The 19,893-nt window shown below is 39.4% G+C and overlaps 1 protein-coding gene across 2 annotated transcripts; it reads left to right on the forward strand.

Moving 5' to 3' along the window:
- Positions 1 to 3,424: 3,424 nt before the first annotated feature.
- On the forward strand, positions 3,425 to 18,876 carry LOC146376430 (somatomedin-B and thrombospondin type-1 domain-containing protein). Of its 2 annotated transcripts, none has more exons than XM_084947042.1 (5): positions 3,425 to 4,599; positions 12,950 to 13,132; positions 13,586 to 13,676; positions 16,331 to 16,489; positions 17,028 to 18,876. In XM_084947042.1, the coding sequence occupies exons 1-5, from the start codon at positions 4,350 to 4,352 to the stop codon at positions 17,131 to 17,133; spliced, it is 789 nt and encodes a 262-aa protein (XP_084803168.1). In that variant the 5' UTR covers positions 3,425 to 4,349; the 3' UTR covers positions 17,134 to 18,876. The 2 variants fall into 2 exon arrangements, with proteins under 2 accessions (XP_084803168.1, XP_084803167.1); XM_084947041.1 differs by having other exon boundaries at positions 3,426 to 4,599; positions 12,947 to 13,132; positions 17,028 to 18,875.
- The last annotated feature ends 1,017 nt before the right edge of the window (positions 18,877 to 19,893 follow it).

The raw sequence follows: 19,893 nt of genomic DNA on the forward strand, positions 1-19,893 counted from the left end.
CCATGATGTATGCATCACTTCATCCGCCTCTTTTCTTACCCCAGTGCACCAATGACTCTGGAACAGGGACCTCATCAGACAACATGCCTTTATTTATTTATTTTTTACAATGCTCCAGAGTCCAATCGTTATCCTCCTGAAGTGGCATTAAATCAAGTTCACGACCACAGGATATCACACGATTCTTTAAGAAAGAGAAATTACTCACTGCATCAATTAGGGTTGAATCTATTGCCATCTGAAACTTCACTATCTGTCCAATGGAAGAATCCTAACTATTTGCTTCGTTCCAGGTGGTGACTTTTTTTTTCTGGGCAGTATTTGTTATGATGTATTTTGGATGATTGTTGGAAATCAGTTTGTTCAGTTTCCAGCGTCATTCTGTTTCAGTGCCATGTTTCATTCAAAGTTGAACTCCATGTGCCTTTTGCGGGTGTGTTTGTTGGCGAAAACATCTTGACCAGTATCCTCATGCATTATCCAGCTTCACCAGGGTGACAGTAATTTCTGTGGTGGTTAAAACAATTAACGTTTACATAACCGACATCATGCCATCAAATCCAGAAACCCTAATTTTTAACGTTTCTGTAAACACTCATGAATGTTGTTTTTTGACTGGCATTCACCCTGTTCTGTCCTTTTAGGTGTGACAATAGCTTATTTCATGTTTAATTAACCTGCTCTTTAATCATCATACAAGAAAACTGTGTGGTCCGGACATGTTTTTATAATAACAACAAGGGGTCTGCTTGTTCTAGTTGTTACCACTGTTTGAGTATTGTAATTCTCAAAATTGTCTTTTATTTAGTATTCATGAAAATATTATTATTATTCTGTATTTTCTGCGCAGCCAGACAAAGTACTCATGTTCACCACTGCCAGACAACCAAGAGAACATTATACTGTGATAATAAATCAGTGTATTCCAATGCTGTGTATATGGAATTGTGTGTTTGTGTGCGTGCGTGTGTGTGTGTGTGTGGGGGTCATGTTGATGAAGCTTGTGCAATAAATGTCCCTTACTTAATGTCTGTGCTTTAATGTAAAGTTGTTTGTTGTAGGGGGATTTGAAAACAAATTAAAATAAACATCTGAAACCTTGAAAGCATGCAGTCTGGTTGTTTCTGTTGCCCTCCTCGCTCGTTAACTGTTATTCTGCCCTTTTCCTCACTGCAGATAACATCAGGACAAACCGGGGGGGCAGGTAGGGGAGGAATCGAACAAGGAACTCGTTCTTCTAGTTTTGGCTGTTGTGCCTGTACAGTGAACTGTAACTATCCATGCTTTCTCTCACTCTCACTCTCTCTCATTTCGTTACTCTCTTTCTCACGCATTCTTCAAAACACTGGTTCAGGAATGCACAGCTCTCTGCAGAAGATGACTTGAAAATTTTAGTTTGAATGAGGAAGTAGAAGGACTCATAAGTAAAACTCAAGCAACAAAGTAAAAAAAAAAGTACTCACTGTGGGGAATTCTTCTTCTTTGGGAGAGTCCAGCTAAGCTTTAAGCTATCTAATGCAGTACTGTAATAAATCCATTAATTGGGTCAAAATGTTGTGTTTGTGATGTTTGTGATATAATTCCTTGACTTCCCCCTTGTGCAACCTCAACATCTTTACAGTATAAAGATTCTTGTGGCTTGGCTCAGTTCCATTGAAGCACCCTGACATTTTCTCACACACTTTACTCGCGGACATCACTTGATCCAGATCCTGCAGTCCTTCAGCACATCAAGGTGTTTGTAAATGTTCTGTCTCACTCTGTAATTAACTCATAGCTGAAACTCAACAAAGAGCTTTTAGTGGGTGACATCAGAAAGGCCTAGGAACTGGTGTGCGCAAACACTGACGGTCTCCTTGGAGTGTGATAACAGCGTCTCCAGAGATGATGTTCAGTATCAGTAGGTGGAAGGAATGCATGCTGTGTGCAAACATCTTGAGGATATTCCTATACACTCACTATTTTACGGTAATAGAGGAGCACGTGTGAAATGCTGACTTTAAACAAATGTGACGTACAATCCAATTCTGGGCTCGTTGTCATGGTCCCGGGTTTTTGTGTTTCTGGGATTTGAAAATTTTGTAAATAACTTCACTTTAGGTTTTTGTTTCAGTTCTGTTATTATGTTAGAATTTTAAGTTGTTTGTTTCTTTAACCTTGAGAAAACAAGGTTAAACCTATTAAACCTACTATTATTTTATTATTCCAGTATTTTGTGAGTGAGTGTTAGTTTATGTGCTTTTGAGTCTGTGATTCCTGGTTTTACCTTATGACTAGTCTACTGATAGTTTTTTCTCTCTCTCATGTCTTGTTAATGACTGTTCCTCTGTTTCTTTCATGTCTACTGTGATCCTTCTGATCTCCCTGTTTAGTATTTGTCTTTGGTTTATTCCCTGTGTTACTTTGAAGATTAGTTTTGTTTCATGTGTCTCTCTCTCACACACAGCCTGTGTCATTTGTGCAGTCTTGTGATATTCTCTGTCTCATTCCCCCCCCCCCCCCTTCTTTTCCCTTTTTCTTTTTTCTTTTAAATGCTATCCTAATTTCAGGATCTAAAAACATTTTTCTCTGATTTTATTAATTCTTTTTCTCCTGTTTCTACTGTAATTCATTCTCATCATTGTATACGTTTATCTTACACATCCTGCATTTATGGCCTCTACACAGATTCACACTCATTTTCAATCACAGTGGATATTTGATTTCTTTCTCAGGGCAACAAACAAACAAACAAACAAACAAACAAAAAAACCCTAAAACAAACATTGACAGCCAAATGCTGTTTTTCATTATCCTGACAGAAACTAAACTTTGCACCTTTATCACAAAAACAGATTATTCAAGTTGGTGATTATACATGAATATAGTTCAAAGGAAATGAACTGAAGTACTGTATACTACACATTTCATCTGCTTTAAGCACTAGGGGGCGCTGTTTATCAAACACGCGTACACACTTCACCGATGAGAACGCCCCCCCCCAACCCCTTCGAGTGCGCACAATAGGGCTTTATGAGGAGCGGCATCATAACGCTGTCTTCCCCTTCTTCTCCCTTTCTGCTGGTCGGCAACAAGCAATAAACAATAAAAAAAAAATATTGTTTCTTGAGAGTAGCTTGACTGTGTTGCCAACTTGCAGCTTGTAGGCGGTTAAACGAACTGAGTATGTTTAATGAAAAACATTTCCAAAGAATTAGCGCAAGTTTATGTGTCACTCTACTGCCCCCCTAACCCCAGCCCCCCACAAAACTTTTTACTTAAATATTTCTCGAGGGCAAACATGTTTGAATCTTTTCATGGTTATAAAGCAATGCATTAAAACAAGCAATTTTAGAACATGGAGCTTGAATAATTAATAAAGCTCCAAAAAGGACTCGCAACTCCTTAGAATACTTCATACAGATTTGTACATCCGATACCGCTGGATTCAAAAGCAGGACAAAGAGTTGCAGATCCAGCATTTTCTATACGTTTGTGACCGTAACTAAAGTGGAGGAAAGCTATTGTCTTTGCATTTGTGCTTTTACAGTATCCGCCATGGCTGTTTTTCTCCAGCCAGAGCCAGTGAAGAGAAAGTAATTTCATTGTTCTCCAGTCTTTCTCTCAGCGGGATGGATGGACTTAGTTCTTCGGCATGAGTGGACATTATTTTGTTGCTGCGGCTCAAAAGGACCTCGTCAAATTGCACGGTGGCAGCAGACTGAATGTTAATTTCTCTTTCGTTTAGTTTTAACGTAACATTAAAATGACCAGGCCGCTGTCCGTGGTGCTGAATTCGATTTTGTGATCGGAAGAGCTGATATGGACAAAAACCTGTTACACAATATTTACACTCACTGCAACAGAAATCGCGTAGCATGCATTTTTCATTTCAGGTGTATGCAGCTGTTTTATTGAAATGTGTCTGATTTCAGACCTTATACAGGCCCTCGTTGAGGCTTATTTTGCTTTTCCATTGTAATCTCGGCAGCAGCAGTGGGCCAAAATATTTTGAAACTCATATATTTATTTATTCATGTATCTGAAACCTCAGAGCAAGGTTGGTGCTGTAAGTCTGTAAGTACCGAACAGTAGCTTGGGGGCGGTGTCCTGCTCACTAAAAGAGGAGTTAGTGAGCGCGCACGACTCCACTTAAATTTTACGCGTCACTTGTTCGTCCAGGCGTTTACACAAAAGATACCTCGTTTTCTGCACAAGCAGGACCATGTTGCACTTGGATTTTATATAGAAAATACAAATTTCACCTTAATAACATTATTTGATTATTATTATTATTTTTTAAATAGGCAACAACAGCACAGAGCAGCAGCAGCGTGTGTGGAGCAAGTGGTCCCAGAAAGATTTCCGTCATGGGAGCGTATGGATGGAGCTCAGCGCGTCTCGGCTTTGTCGTTTGGGGATTTTTGGCATTTTTCTGCGGAGAATTTGTCCCACAGGCTGAAGCAGGCTGCAGGGAGCGAGAGAGCCCAAACTGCTGCACCGGCCGGAACAACGAATGTTTTGAGTACTCCAGGAGGAAAACAGTGTGTTACTGCGATACCTACTGTCAGAAAACAAGAGACTGTTGCGAGGACTATCAGAGCGTTTGCCAAATATCTGGTGAGTTGTTTGCTCTGTTGTGCTCGCTGACATTTGATATCAGATAACAGCAGTTTTGTCTATTTGAAGTTTGAAAGCTCAAAGAGCGAGGAAGAAATAAGGTATGTAGTGTATATATGTTTTGAATCCTATCCAATGACTGCTGCTGTTCATTGTTGTTTAGTTTTGGGGAGGGATGGCTGCCACTGAGGTGACACGTAGGGAGTGAGACATACTACACGTAGCTGTTTTTAATATGCCCAATATGGCTCTTTGTTTTAAGTGACCAGCGAGAGGTGACTACTGTCTGCCTAGTGTGGTTTACATTTGTAGCTTCGACCCATGACCTTCACATCACAGCTTCACATTGCACAGCCTGGACATTAAGTGGTCTGAGAGACCATAACAACATTAGTTTAGTCTTAAAGCTAGAAAAATGACCTTAAATTAGAAACACTCATTTGCTTATTCCTTAAAACGTATTTGTGGGCAACCCCCCATCAGCAACCAGGCTTTTGCTATATATGGACAAATGAGGGAACAGACACCATGGAAACAGACTGCCAAAGATGGTCAGAATTACAGTGGAGCTATGTCTTAGATGTGACAGACAGGAAACACTCTGACCTGTAACAAAAGCAACTCTTATAGTGAAGTATTTGGCACTACTCAAGTTCACAAAGAGATTTCTCTGGCATAAATACCCTGAGAATGTGACCCTCTTAAGCACACTTGCGGGGTCAGTCCTAAAGGGAAAAGAGCTTTTAAACTGTGGAGCAATCCCACTATTATATACAAGCTGGTTTGAGTATTTTATCTGTTCTGTGATGTGAATAGGCTGCCCCATCCAGACTTCAATCACTAACTTAAAACTGTGTACACAACTAAAGCAAGGGCAGTTGTAATACACTTCATTAGACCTCACTGTTTACTATAAAGAGCCCATAAACACCTGCTAATCAATTTTAGCTGTAATACTGCAGTTATCAGAGCTACACTAGTTTTTGTACAGGTTAAAGCTCAGCTAAGGAGCATATGGTAATACAAGGGATCTAAAATGGAATAAGGATCCAGCATTTCATCTTTGCTGTATTATCAGGCTTTAGAAAAGCTAGGCCATGACAGGAGACTTCACTCAATGTCTTTAAAACAGATCAGGCTGGTGGCATAAAGTAGCATGAAGGATGAAGAGGATTATTCAGGAATGAAGACATATTAGTAAACAAGTAGAGAGAAGAATTTTGAATCCAATGCGAAACCAAAGGTCAGTATTAACTCCCCTTTTCAGCCACCTGTGTATGCTGGTTCTAGTTACGTGGGAGGGGCTTAGAAAAGAGAGGACTGCTTATTTCCAAACATTGGGAGGTTTTTTTCTTCTACTTCAAAAAAAAAAAAATTCTCCTTTTTTGATTTCACCCTATTGCATCTTCAGTCCTTTTGCATCATTAGGTTTAAGCCATTTTTGCATTTTCAGGATTCTTTACTTTAAATTAAACAATTGAGTTTCGGTAACAATCAGTCACACAGATTTTAAAGTACTTTAATGTAAATTTAGGCTGAATTAGACTTGAGTTTGTTTGTCTTTAAATATGCTCAAGTGAAGCAATTCATCTCAGTAAGTGCCATGTCTGCTTTTATTTTGTTTACAGTACTGTTGTAGTGATGTGGTCCTTTACTGCAGCGTGGTGGAAATGTTGGACTGAAATTGAAATGGGGGTAGATAAGCTAAAGTATTCATAAACATCAGTATATTACTTTAAATTGCACATGAAAGAGTTAAGATTAACATACACATGAGTTTTTCTTTTGGCTTTGCTCTCAATGTCAAGCTGTTTTTATTGTTATGGAAACATTAGAAAGTGGAATTTTTTTTATTTTTATTTTTTTACTAAATAAATAAACTCTACAGTGTTTGTAAAAACCAGAGATGTGACTTTTTGAAAGCAAGGAAGGAAGCAACACTTTGTGAACAGACCCAGATTTCTTTTTAATTTAACAATCAGCTAGATTGCCATTCAGAAACATCATTTTGCCTTTTACAAACCAGATCCATGTGTCTGACAAGCTGATTGTTAACAGGAAATCAGCTCAGGTTAGTGTGGAGCCGTCATTGTAACAGCCTCTTATCTCAGCTCTTATCACAGCTCACAGCTGCCCTGTGCAGTTTTTTTAAATTTTTATTTCACAGTCTGAACATAAGAATGAACCCACATGGATCAATAAACATTTTGTATGCAACCTGAAAATCTTTACAGTAAAAACACAGCATTTATCGTCAGGCTTGGCTCTGCTCCATCCTAGCCCCCTGATATGTCCTCACCCACTCAACACTCAGAGTTGATCCTGAAGCTCTGCAACACATCAAGCAGTTTGTGTGTGACACTATTGGAGGTTGTAATTACCTCCTGTATGCTGGAGCTCAACACAGTGCTTTGAGTGGGTGACATCAGAGCAGACACAGAAAAAAACATGGATATAAACACTCAGAGATGTTGTTAAAATGAAGGATCTGGCAGGAGTGTGAACTGCATGTAAACACAGAAGGACACTGTACAAGTTAAAGTAATGATTGAGCAAAAGCAACCTGTGAGCAAGGGCACAAAACAGACTTTATTGTTGTTAAGAGAAGCGATGTAGAAACATAATACAAACTGTGTTAGTGGAAAAAATGCAGCTGACACCACATACAGTACAATCAGTTCATGCACAGTCCAGCGATGGCCTCATTTAATGCATTGATAACGGAAATGTTAGGTGATATTTTCTTTTCTTCTTCTTGTTATCTTGCAGGTGATTGCACTATTGTGTTTGTCTGAAAAAGCAGTAGATATCTATATACCTAATACCTCCAGCACCGTGTTTCATTCACTGTGATTTCCCTGCAGATGTTTCCAGGTTCCAGGCTCATTCAGGTGGATGAAACCTTATCAGCCTCACAGTTTGTGGGATTTTTGGGCAGCTTGTAAAAGGCGCAGTGAACTCAACACACCCTAATATAAAACTGACACACAAGCTAAACGTAAACTAGAATAATTATAGATGGACTAAACAGTTAAAGTAAATTACACTATCCACCTGTTAATTGATTAACAGGTGGATAATTGATTAACAGGTGGATAGCGGATCCACCTGTTAATCAATTAACAGGTGGATAATAGTTAGAGGTGGGATGTACTATAGACCGGTCGCCAATCTGTTGCAATGCTAATACAGGCAATCATTCATGCTGACATTCACACCTGGAGTCAGTTTTGAATCACTAAGTAATTGAACCCCATGCATGTCTTTGGACTGTGTGATTAAGCCAGGATACCCAGTGAGAACACAGAGATCTGGACAACATGCAAACCCCACATAGAAAGGCCCCAGACTGGATTCAAACCCAGGTCCTTCTTGCTGCAAGGCGACACTGCAACCCCCCGCACCACTACCGTATCAATTCACTTTGTAGAGGGAAAGGATGATAGAAAATGTTTTTTAAATGTAAAACTTTGAAATATATTATCTTTTCAAGGAATCTCTGCAGATGGAAACTCTCAAAAATCAGTTTATGGTTAAATTTGAGGCTGAGAATGCGTTATGGATTTGTATACTTATGCTTAGATGAGATTTCCCACTTCGTGTAGTATTTCTTGGGATTGAAATTATAACATATAGCAAGCTGACATGATTTTTCTATTTTATGAACTTCATGTTTTGGTCATCAGTCTGGCTTATGTAACTTCAGTAGTTGCAGGCTATTAATTTCCAAATGTACACCTCACAGCAAAAACTACTTGTAGGCATCTTTTGGCTGGTTTAGCAGGTCGAGCTGTTGGCCACCATTTTTATTATTCTAGCCACAAACAAAAGTAAAAGTTTAAACTTCTCACTAATTAATGTTTATCTGAAAGGAAAACATCTCACAGTAAGATTAAGAACCAAGGAACAATGAGCTTTTGCTTCTGGCATCAGCACCTCAGAAAATCTGCTTATATTTGATTATATTTTATAGAGACGTGCCAAATCTTTATTTGAAATCTTTGAAAGGTTTTTGCATTGGCAAAGATTGTGATAGATATTTAACTACCAGGAGGAAATGGGTTTTTAAAGACTTTGTATTGGTTAAAATCAGCACACCTTTTAAGTTGGTTTTGTCAGATTTCTCTGTTTATTCCATTCATGTATGAAATTAAACTGGATAATGCCCCCAAACAACTGCCAAATAAGGTCTCAGAGGCATTAAAGGATGGTTGAAGCGTGGTAACACTTGCTTCCAGAAGAACTTTGATGTTGTCTCCTGTTATAGAAGTGATTTTCATACACCAGTTTCAGTCTTAACTCCATGGTTCCCATTATGATAAGCTCCCATTCCTCTTCATTGACTCTAGAGATCATTTTGGGCAGTAAGAAGCAAGAAGGGGCAGCTTCTCTCTTCTACTGCAGCCTCTGGTGGTTCTCACCCTAACAGGAAAATACATTAAAGCCTCTGCATTTGGTACATTTTGCTCATCATTCATCTCTCTCTGTCCTCTCTGTTTCTCTTTATTTTCTCTAGGGCACTGTGCAGTATGTTGTCATGCCACAATGTTTCCCTCTTTCCACCTAAGTTCACTCCCTCTTTTTCTTCCTTGCATCCCACATGTTCTCTGTTCTGCTAGTAGGGAATGTCTTTACATAATGTAGACTAAACAGGCCAGCTGTTGGATTTTTTTCTTTTGGGACAAATATGTTAAACACCTCTTGGCACTCACATGCTACATTTTGCAAATCTGATGTCCAGCATCTGGTTTCTTCTTGACAGGAAAACACTGCTGAGCTTGAAGGGCATTAACAGTTTTCACTCACTTACTATAAGCACAAATGAAGGTGCATATGCATATCACTAAATCGAAGGGGGCTTGAAAAGGGAAACTCCTGCCTTGGCTGTCTGTAGTGTTTGATTACTGTGTTTTACTCTGTCCACCCATCATCAGGTAAAGGTCAAGGTAATTTCAGTACATTATCCCCTTTTTCTAGACTTCTTCCCTCTGCAGCTTCAAGGTTTTTGTCAGACTAATGGTGTTGGTGAGCAAATAGTGAGCATTTTCACACAGAGAACCTTTTTGTTTGACGAAAAGTACAAAGATAATCTTTATTTTTTGTCAGCACTTCCATTTTTTTTTAGTGTATGTCAAATCCGAAGCTCAGCTGAAGCAACTACACTAGTAATCTACCCAACTTTGTTAATGCTTCCATTCCTGAAAGGAAAAATTTAATCGTGTTTCACAGACAGACAAAGATCGCCTTATCTGTGAAGCCTCTAACTGTAATTCTTCTTTTTCTTTCTTGTTCTATTTCTTGTGCACTGAGTGTTTCTTCTTCACTTACCTTTTTTTTTCACACACTATGTGTTTACACAAGTTCCTGCATTTAAGCATTAGTTATTATTAATCTCTGGCTCTCTTCCACAGCATGTCTTTGTCCTGTCTTTCTCCCCTCAACCCCAGCCATTTGCAGCAGATGGCCGCCCTTCCTGCTTGTATATAGGAAACATTCACCTGCTATTAGGGCTCAGTCCAGTCTTCTCAACTCCTATTAACAGGCTTGAGGTTCCTGTTTTGGTGAAGATTATAAGGCTTGTCTGATGGGACCAAGGCCCAGACAGGGAAGGGAGGGTGACCATGGAGGCTTTGAGGTGCAGTGGTCCTCCAGAGCAGCTGGACATCTGGGTCTCATCAGGGAAGAGATGGGGCTGGAAGGAAAGGGAGGGGGTGGGTGAGTGAGTGAAGCTCAGAACCAAAAAAAGGAGACAGATGGGGGGGAAGTACAAGGGAGAGTGGGGGACAACGTAATAAAAGGAGTGGAAGATAAAGCAAATTGGGCAGGCAGGTCTGAGACCCTAAAATGGAGGTAGAATTCAAGGAGAATAAAAGGAAAGGCAAAGGAATGCCATCCCAAAAGGCTATTATCCCACTGAAACAAGAGTGACTGGAGTTTGGCAGAAGTTGAGAGATAAAAGTGCTTATGTTGGATCATTGGTCATTGGTTCTGTTTAGTTCAATGCTGTCTGAGGCTTTGCCTGCTGCCTGAAAAATTAGTCATAGACAAGCAAAATCCTTTCACTTTAAACTTTGACAGCAACCAGATTTGTACTGTGGTGCTGCTGGTTCACTGAAACAGACGACTTCCCTGTTTTCCATATTAATGACACTTACGGTAAACTGGTGAAAACAGAAAATAGAGAAATATCATTAGTTAAATTACAAAAATAGATTTAACCTGGACAGAATAATGCAGTTAAATTGCACTCCAAAAATAAGAAAACACACATCTAAAATCTATCTCAGAAACTCTGTTGAAATATCAGCTTTTCCAAAAGACAAAAGCTGAACATGCTGGGAACAAGTGCCATTTGTTTCCTGTATTGGGGTCAGAGGTCAGAGGTGGTGGTTAGCTTTCGAACTGAAGACTTTCTCATTAACAATGCAAACAGGGGACAAGAGTGACTATGTGGGTTAGGCTGTCAGACTGTCAGCAGGGTTGACATGTGGATGGTGGAATTGTTGCACTGGTTGTGCCAGAAGCAGACTGAGGGACCACCACAGCTTGGTAATTGCCTTCTGACCTCTGGCAAATCAGCCCAAATGGCTGAGACTCCCAGACAGGGCCTTAGTCCTGCTTATGTGTATGTCGGTGTCGATCACAGGGATAATAGCTGTTTCTCCTCCGGGTGTGGGAACTAGCCAACCCTATTGATTTCACTGCACGCTCTGCTATGAAGCAAATACCTCAACTGGACTCCTTGCTTGTGTTTTTCCCACCATGAGAAAGGAAAACAGCGGCATGAAAGCTGCCCGTGAACGTCAGAGGATGTAGCAGCGGGAAGGAAAGGCAAGAAGACAGGAGCAAGGATAAGAAGAGGTGGAGGAGGCAAGGGTAGGAAGCTGATAGGGTTGTAGTGTCTAATGCCATCCCACCCTGAGTAATCTTTCAAGAAAGTGCACGTATCTCATCACGTTTACAGAGGCAAATGAGCATGCCTGTATATTTTAGGAAAAGGATAGAAGAGGTTTAAGTGGGATGATTTATCAGACAGAAATTGTTTGCTGTGTGTGGTGATCTGGGAAAGGCGAGTGTCAGGTGGGCAGCACTAATGTGCAGGAATGCAGAGATTCCACTGTGGCTTTGTGGATCGGCTGTGTCACTGAGGCAGCTGCCCCCCCTCCTCTCCGAACCCCCAACAGGACCATGGGAATGAACCAAATGGGCGGCATCTTGAAAGCACTCTCTCCCTCTCTCTCTCTCTCTGTCTCGTGTTCACACACATAATTATTCACTCACGACATTGTATAGTGGGGTGAGTGTCTATTATAAAGACAGTGTAAGGGAGATTAAATGAAGAGGGAGGATTAGATTCAGTTATGGTATATTTATCCGCCCATTCCCTGTAATTTCACCACCAACGTCTACAAGCTTCAAGCTGGGTGCACCTGCTCTTATTGTCTCAAACTTTTATTTTATAGGATGAAAACAGAAAAAGCTCTAAACCACAAATGTCAGGCTTTCTAAAAAATATTATGGTGTATACATGCTTGCAGCTGTTCACTGTTGTGTTGAACTTACCTGATTTGTTTATGTGTTTGTGAAGTATGCCCTTCCTTGTAAAAACAAGACTATTAAAATGTCTGCTCCTATTTAATCTCTGTGCTGAAAAGCTCTTGATTACTGCTGGAGTTTTGGGGCTTTGATCAAGGCAGTCATCTAAGTGATACAGCTTCCTCTTTGCTTGATGTAATTAACTAAATCAGCCTACTGAACAGGAAGTATGATTACTAAGACTGCTGTGTTTATGTGACGTGCTGAGTTCACGGGCGTCCGTGTGTGTTTGCGTGTAAGCGTGGGGTAGAGGGAAACCAGAGAGAACAGGATGCAAAATTAGCCTCTTATTTAAATGGTCCCCCCACATTTGACCTCAGTTGCAGACTTCCTGATTCTGGGGTTAGGCTGATCTGAAATAAGTACACGGTAGTGACCCAGTCACTCGCCACCTACCTACCTAAGTAAATGTTCAGTGGACTGGCATCAAAGTCTATATCAGGGCATCTGTTGCAGCTACACTTTAAGCTGTATGGTACATGACAGCAAAGATTAGGGGAAAGTTTGCAGCTCCCTCTGGACTACAGATAAACTCTTTTTCATAATTAGACCTCTTGTTTTACTATATCAGAAAGAAGGGTATTTTTCTTCTTAAACACCTCAGTCTTTTTAAATAAATGTAAATCTCATCTTGAATCCCCTAACTTTATTAAACAACCAGTAACACTGAAGAATCTATGAAGAAATATTACTTTATAATCCATTTAACTCCTGCAATCTTAAGCTAATCTGTGGCTTTCTGATTCCCTAGCAGCCATTGACTGTGTGGTGGGATCATGGGGTCCCTGGTCATCATGCACATCTTCATGTGGAATTGGTAGCACGGAAAGGAGTCGCCAAGTATCTGTTCCCCCTAGAAACGGAGGTACACCCTGTCCTGATCTCAAACAACGTCGAGGATGCTTCGGAAACAACGCCATATGCAGCACCGCGAAAGGTGACAGCCTGACTTTTTCTGCATTTATGTATGTTACAGAGTTCAGTTCACTAGCACTGTTACAAATTAAACAAGCGCTTTGGTATTATTTGGGACAACTGTTGACTTTCTTTTGCTGTAAGAAACAAATCTTGAGTCTGCATGCTCCATCTGCCTGTCACTTTGCTGATGGAACAACTGAATTTCCCCACTGAGGAATAATAAAGGATATTTCTATTCTGTCTTCAGCTGTGCACTTTTCCAAGTAATTAAAAAACCTGAAGACAGGAAAACAATTTTTTTCCATTTGAAAACTTACAAGGAAAGCTGAACTCACTTTACCTCAGAGCTGAGTTGCTCAGATTAAACATGAGATGCCTTTATAAGTATGATCTTTACTGGATGCAACAGCTTATTAGACATATTTGCCCTCTTTTTAATTTTCATCTGCCCGTGTTTACACCTGACTTCCAGAAGTCGCAAAAATCTTGCCTAATTCTTTCAAGAGGAACTTCAAGGACCCTTGGAGGAGACCACACATGCTGATGAAGGAGGAGAAGGCCAGGTAAGGCCTTAATACCAAACCGCAAGATACCAGCTTTGTTTCATGTCTCTAGTGTAGGATTTGTCGGGGCAGTGGCAGGTGATTACAGATGCCCTTTTTTAAATGTTTGGTAATTTACTTGAGTTATTTTAGCCTGTGAGTCATGGTTAACGGCTTTGTCTGGCGAAATTATTACATAGAAATTACATAAAAGATTTTATATTTTAATAAAATCTTTTATGTACTTTCAGTAGCTTGAACTACATTTTAGTTGCAAGTGCTTTGGTTGTGTCTGAAATATTTTTTCAACATTGATTATAGCTGGAACTTCTTTAAACAGTTTTTTTTGTGAATTACAAAATAGTTGGCAGGTCAGTCAGCACTGCTGTAGAACTTTTGATTAAATATTTAATATGCATATTTGAGTTCATACCATCACCGTAATTATACAAACAGTAACCTTTCTTTTCTTGCCAGCAAACTTTCAGATGCATCTCACTCTGGCAAGAATAAAGGCAGTTATTCAACATTTTTCTTGCTTTTGCTAACTCCAAGGAGCTGGTGGATTTCACAACAGGTTCATACCATATTTTTCCCCAGTTTTTCCTTTGTTTAAAGGTCAACTCTGAGCACCAAAAGATTAGGGAATACTGGCAAAGACTGAGGTTGCTATAGCAAGCACGTCCTCAAAATTACTTTGGGTGTGTAACATGAACTCTGTCATTGAATATTTGCATCAGGAGCTGACCTTTCCTGATAAGTCAGACGTAATCAATTTAAAAAGAAAAGCCTTCGCTGCATAAATTTGATCTTTGATCTGAGCTGATTACAAATCTTCTCATTATGTTCTCTGGAAAAAATCTGAGCTGGCTTCCTGACAGCTTACAGCTTTTCTCAGTAATTAAAATAGACATTGGATACTTTTGTTTTGACTGAAACAAAACATCAGGGGACTGGGAGTGCATTACTCATAAATGGCATTGATTCAGCATGAATTTTACAGAGTAAGAGCGATTTCACACAGACATCTGGTATATTAATAGTGGTGTCTTTGAAATAAAATGAAGAAGTGAGGGTTAACAGTGACAACAGTGATATGATGATCAGTTGTCTTTGGATGTATATTTAAAGCTGGATATTAGTGGATATTAGAGACTGGACATTAAGAAAGGTAATTATAAAATAAGGGAGGATGGACCATAACACAAGGCTATTATGCAGATTTTGCTTGTAAAAGCTCAGCAAAAGAAAATAATCTGGAATTTTTAAGACAGAAATTTTAGTCAAAAAAACAAGTATTTAACAGAAGGTTTCACTGTGGAAAAGTTAAGGAAACAAAGTAGAGACATCCCACTACAGACATATACTTTATGGCTTACAGGCAAATAGAGTAAGGATTTCATACATATTTACAACTTTCTGAAATATTTCTGAAATAATCTGAAGAAGAAATAAAGGGAAACTTCCTGTTTTCTTTGGCAAGTCACCCAAATTTGGATAATATTTTGTCACACCTGTCTGAATCAGTGGCAAAATAAATAGTAGAATTAACCCATTTATCAGAAAAACAAGACTTTATTTGTTCCTTTTACTGTGCAGACTGAGCTGTGATTACGATGGGATAATCCAGGCGATCAAGACACAAGTGAATCACTTGTGTTATTTATCAGCAAATTTTTACTTTGTTAAGTAATTAAAGTATTAAACTTGGGTCACCAGATACAGTCACGATAAAAGTAAAGTACACTTTTTTGAATTTTAATTTTTTAAGTATCAGGGAATAATACAGTGTCAGATAAACAGCAATGCATGAGATATTACTCCATGTCATTATTTATTTAAAAAGCACCAAGTGAAAAGACAAAGAAGAAGACGCAAAATGTGAAAAATAAGCGCACCCGACGATTTTATAGCTTGTGGAAGCATATTTAGCAGCAATATCTTGAGAGTGAGGTGTTTGTGCTGATTTGCTGCATTTAGATGTGCAAAACATCTCAACTCTGCAAAACTAAGCCATGCTGCCACGTTCCTTTTAGAGAGAAGAGGCTTTTCCCTGTCAACCATTACAAACCATCCATATTTCTTCAATTTTTTTCTGATTGTATTGTCACGAGTTTTAACATTTAGCATTCTAACTAAGAACTTTAAAGTCTGAGATGCAGTTTCTCTGAGTATTGCACAGTCTGATCTTGGGGTGAAGGGTTAAGCTATAAGTTTATCACACAGTGCGTCTGCATGTTGGCTTTTATTTTTGTTAAATAAACAAAGACAAAGTGTAATATGTCACATTTTATTCACCTGAGGTTGTATTTAATTAATTTCAAGACCAGCTAAGGACCAGATGATTATTATGCCTTGATATGTAATGATACTTTGTTTGTACCATTAGTGTAACTTTAAACAAAGCAGAATATTTTTCAGAAACTGGAAAGCTTAAAACTGGCATATGCCCCTGTTTCTTCATCTGAACATTTTCCATCTGTGTTTTCTGTTTGAAATGCTCTGGTTTCATATGTGAGCATGAATGATGTGATTGACTGGATCATTGATGTGTTTCTGAGTCTCAAATATATTATTTGCCTTTGAGCATTATATTTTTGACTTGATAATAAATGCAGGTAAACAGAGTCTTCTACTTTGACACCTTCTTTCCCTTTCTTTACCCTTGCTTGCAGTTACTGTGTGCATCTGCAAGTGAAACAGGCTAGCGCGGCATGTAGACTCAAACTGTGGACCGCTCGACTGATGAGAGAGACTGCTGTCTGTGTAGAGTGTCAAAGTGATGCCATGGCAAAGTCAGATCGCTGTGGAGGCGATGGTGTAAGGGGCACCAGGTAAACAAGCTAACTGAAAGATAACTGAAGAAATGTTCATCCATTACATTCCTAACTCAAGCTTAAGTTTGACTCTGCATTCAGTTTAAAGCTCAATAAAGGCAAACCTATGGAACCCCCAGTGACCCATAATAGTGATATACCAAATACATGTGCATTCATTTGCTTTGTACATTTATAATTTTCATGTTACTTACTTCATAGGGTGGTCATGTTTGAAGAAAGTTCTTCCACACAGATAATAACACAGAGAACTAAAAACACCATTCAGCACATATTTATAAATATGCAGCGCTATTAAGATGCATATATTAGTTTCTCTAATACTTCTTAACTGGGGAAAAAAATTCTGCCTAATCTAAGTGACCTTCTAACATACCCACATGTTACTGAGTATGAATTTAAGGCATTGTTTAAAAGAATATTCATTAAAATGACTATTTTATGTGGTCAAAATAAAATCATCATATAATAAAATATGCTAAATTGGAATTAAAAGGAATTTGTTACATACCTGATGGGCTCCTCTGTTCTTTAGGACCTTCTGGTCAGCAGCTTCAGTCCCGGGCTGTCACGGTTCCTGGATTCGACAGTTTTCTTCTGAGCGCTGCCAGTGTCCTGACAACTCTTTCCTCTTTGTTTGAGGCGGCACGCTACTCTCAGCATCCTGCCAAGTGCAGGACAGCCCTGCCAGCCAAGCCAGACCCTCCAATCCAGATTACTGGATGGGTAACTCAAGGATATTAGCAGCATCCTGCCACTTTTTTTCTTTCACCTCATATTCTGTACTGTATAAACTCTTAAAGCACACATAAATTCTTGCATTTAACTTCTGATTTTACAGCCACGTAATTCTCCTCTAAAGCACAGCATCTATTTGCCTTTTTACCTCTGAGTCTTTGCTATCTACCTCCATCAATACAAGTGCATTTTCTAATGCATAATGTATAAATATAGAAATATATTATTTTGCTTTATACATTTTCTACTTATGATTGGTTTATGTAATGTATATGTGTCTATATAGCTTCAATAATTTGTATCCAACAGTGTAAACATCAGACATCTGTCATTTATCCCCAAACAGTCCTAAGTCATCAGTGGTTTTGGAGATACTAAAACTGATCATCAAAGTCATATCCAAACTAGGATCCTTCGCTCAGTATTTTGATGTTGTATCTTTTTTTTTTTTATCCCAAAGGGCAAAGTTAAATATCAGGTACTGATTCTCAGGTGCTTAGATTTCAAGTCTCCTTCATGTCTGCCTCTTCTGGTGGTCAGTCACAGATGTTTTCAGTAACATGACTCATAGCGGAGATCAATCACATCTGTTTAGACTTAATATTGCTGGAGAGGAAAAAGAGCCATATAAGCGAATTCACTGTGGTTCTGTCTGTCTTGTGTCCAAGACTTAAAAAATGCTTCATGATTACTCGCCCTGCTCACGAGGGAGTTTTATCAGAAGAGTATGATCCAAGATAAATATCGTGAACAGCCAACTCCTATATTTTTAATTAACCGAATCTCCTCCCAGCGCTCCCTACAGTTCCTTTACTTTTTTCAGTTCTGTTTTTGTTGTCTCTGTTGACTCTGTGTTTTCCCTCAAATAAAATACAGACTAACTACAGCTTTACCTTCTTGAGTTAAACGACACAGCATAAATTCCTGCATCTCTTTTGCTGTTGGGTTAAGAAGAAGGCAGGTGCAGTCATGTTATGGAAACCTGTTACTTTCTCTTTACATCCCCCATGTCTGTGTTTGTGTGTTTATTTATTATAAACCATGTGGTAATTTTATAAGTGCAGCACAGCATTTTCTGTACACTGTCCATTAGTGAAATAAAGAAAACTATACCGCCATATCTCCCTCTATTGTATTTCTATTGATGTGTGGATTTCACTGCATCATTGCATTCAGTTTGCAAATCCTTGCCACTGTTTTCCTTTACACACCTTCAACATATCTGACTTCTCCCCTGTGCAGTAACTACTAGCATCAGCATGACACTGATAAGTATATTCCTGAGTTTACAAGCAGCATTTCACACCATTTCAACTCAAACATGTCCATTAACATATTTTCTGGCATTCTTGGCATTTTTGCGTGGGCTGTAAATGGGATGACGACAAGCAAAATGACAACTAATGTGTATAATCATGTTTTGTTGTTACACTCTACTGAAATTTGGGGTATGTTCTTGTCATGTAAATTCCGGGAATTTTGTGTATATGTATATATACTATGTGTAATTATGTGTAGACGAAACATGACAGATGTGGCAGCTTACGTCATATGGAAAAGTATCTTCATACTGGTATTTGGTTTGGTTTTGCGGATTGCATATTCTGATAGCCAGTTTGCCTCCTCATTTAGGTGAGATATAGACTAGTTAAGTGTATATGGAGAAAGGGATGTTTGAACCTTGAGATTCACTCTGAAAGGCTGCAACTCTTCATGTTTACAAAGCTAATGCTTTTTGTCACTCTTGGCAGTTTTTCATTTTTTTCCAACCATATGTCACATAAATAATACCAATTAAACCACATTATCAGAGGCTTCTTTGTTCCCCATAATTCTAACTTTATTTGTAACCATTTCCTCTGTGTGGAGTTTGCTTGGTCTCCCTTTGCTTGCATGGATTTTGTCCAGTTACTCTGACTTCCTCCTAGTCCCCAGACATGCATGTTAGGTCCTGTGATAGACCTGTTATGCTGTAGAAGCTCAGATAGGCTCCAGCCTCCACCTAAGCATGAATTAGCACTGTTACAAGGGTGAATGCTCATAACATGACCAATGTTATGAGTGCCATCATATGTACAGGTAAATCTCTATGTACAAAAGCTCAGGCTGGTTTGGCTCTCAATGATGTGAAACAACCAGACTCCAACACATCAATTCCTTAAAAAAACTAGTGCATGGCTACTTCATGTCAGAAGTACTTGAACTTCACCTCCTCCATCAATCTCTCCAGCCTTCCTCCCCCCTTTCTCTGCTCTCCTCCCTGATTCCTCATCCTAGCTCACTACTAAACTCCCCTTCGTCAGCACAACTCTTTATTTTCTCGTACTACAACAGCGGCTGTGCTGTCTGCCTGACCAGTGCATCCCCTGTGCTGCTCTGCCACTGCTGCTAACCTGCTTTGCAAAGGGCAGGAAGGCCCATCTCTGGCCCGGTGCCTGATGGGCTCCGACAGCAGTGTGTTCTGGGATTACAGCCACTGAAAAGGGGGGCATTCCAGCACTGGTGGCTTTTGTCACAGCATGGCCACTGTTTACTTTTGACAAGACAGCTGTTCAAAGCCCTCCTGGCCCCAGCGTAGGGCGTAAAGGGAAAGAACCCAAAGGTGACTTCCGTTTACTGGTGGCATCGCTGGACTTGGCCTGAGGCCCCTTCTGCTACTGCAC

This window comes from Perissodus microlepis, chromosome 12, assembly GCF_051167445.1.
Source record: "Perissodus microlepis isolate ML-2025 ecotype Zambia chromosome 12, ASM5116744v1, whole genome shotgun sequence".
NCBI lineage: Eukaryota > Metazoa > Chordata > Actinopteri > Cichliformes > Cichlidae > Perissodus > Perissodus microlepis.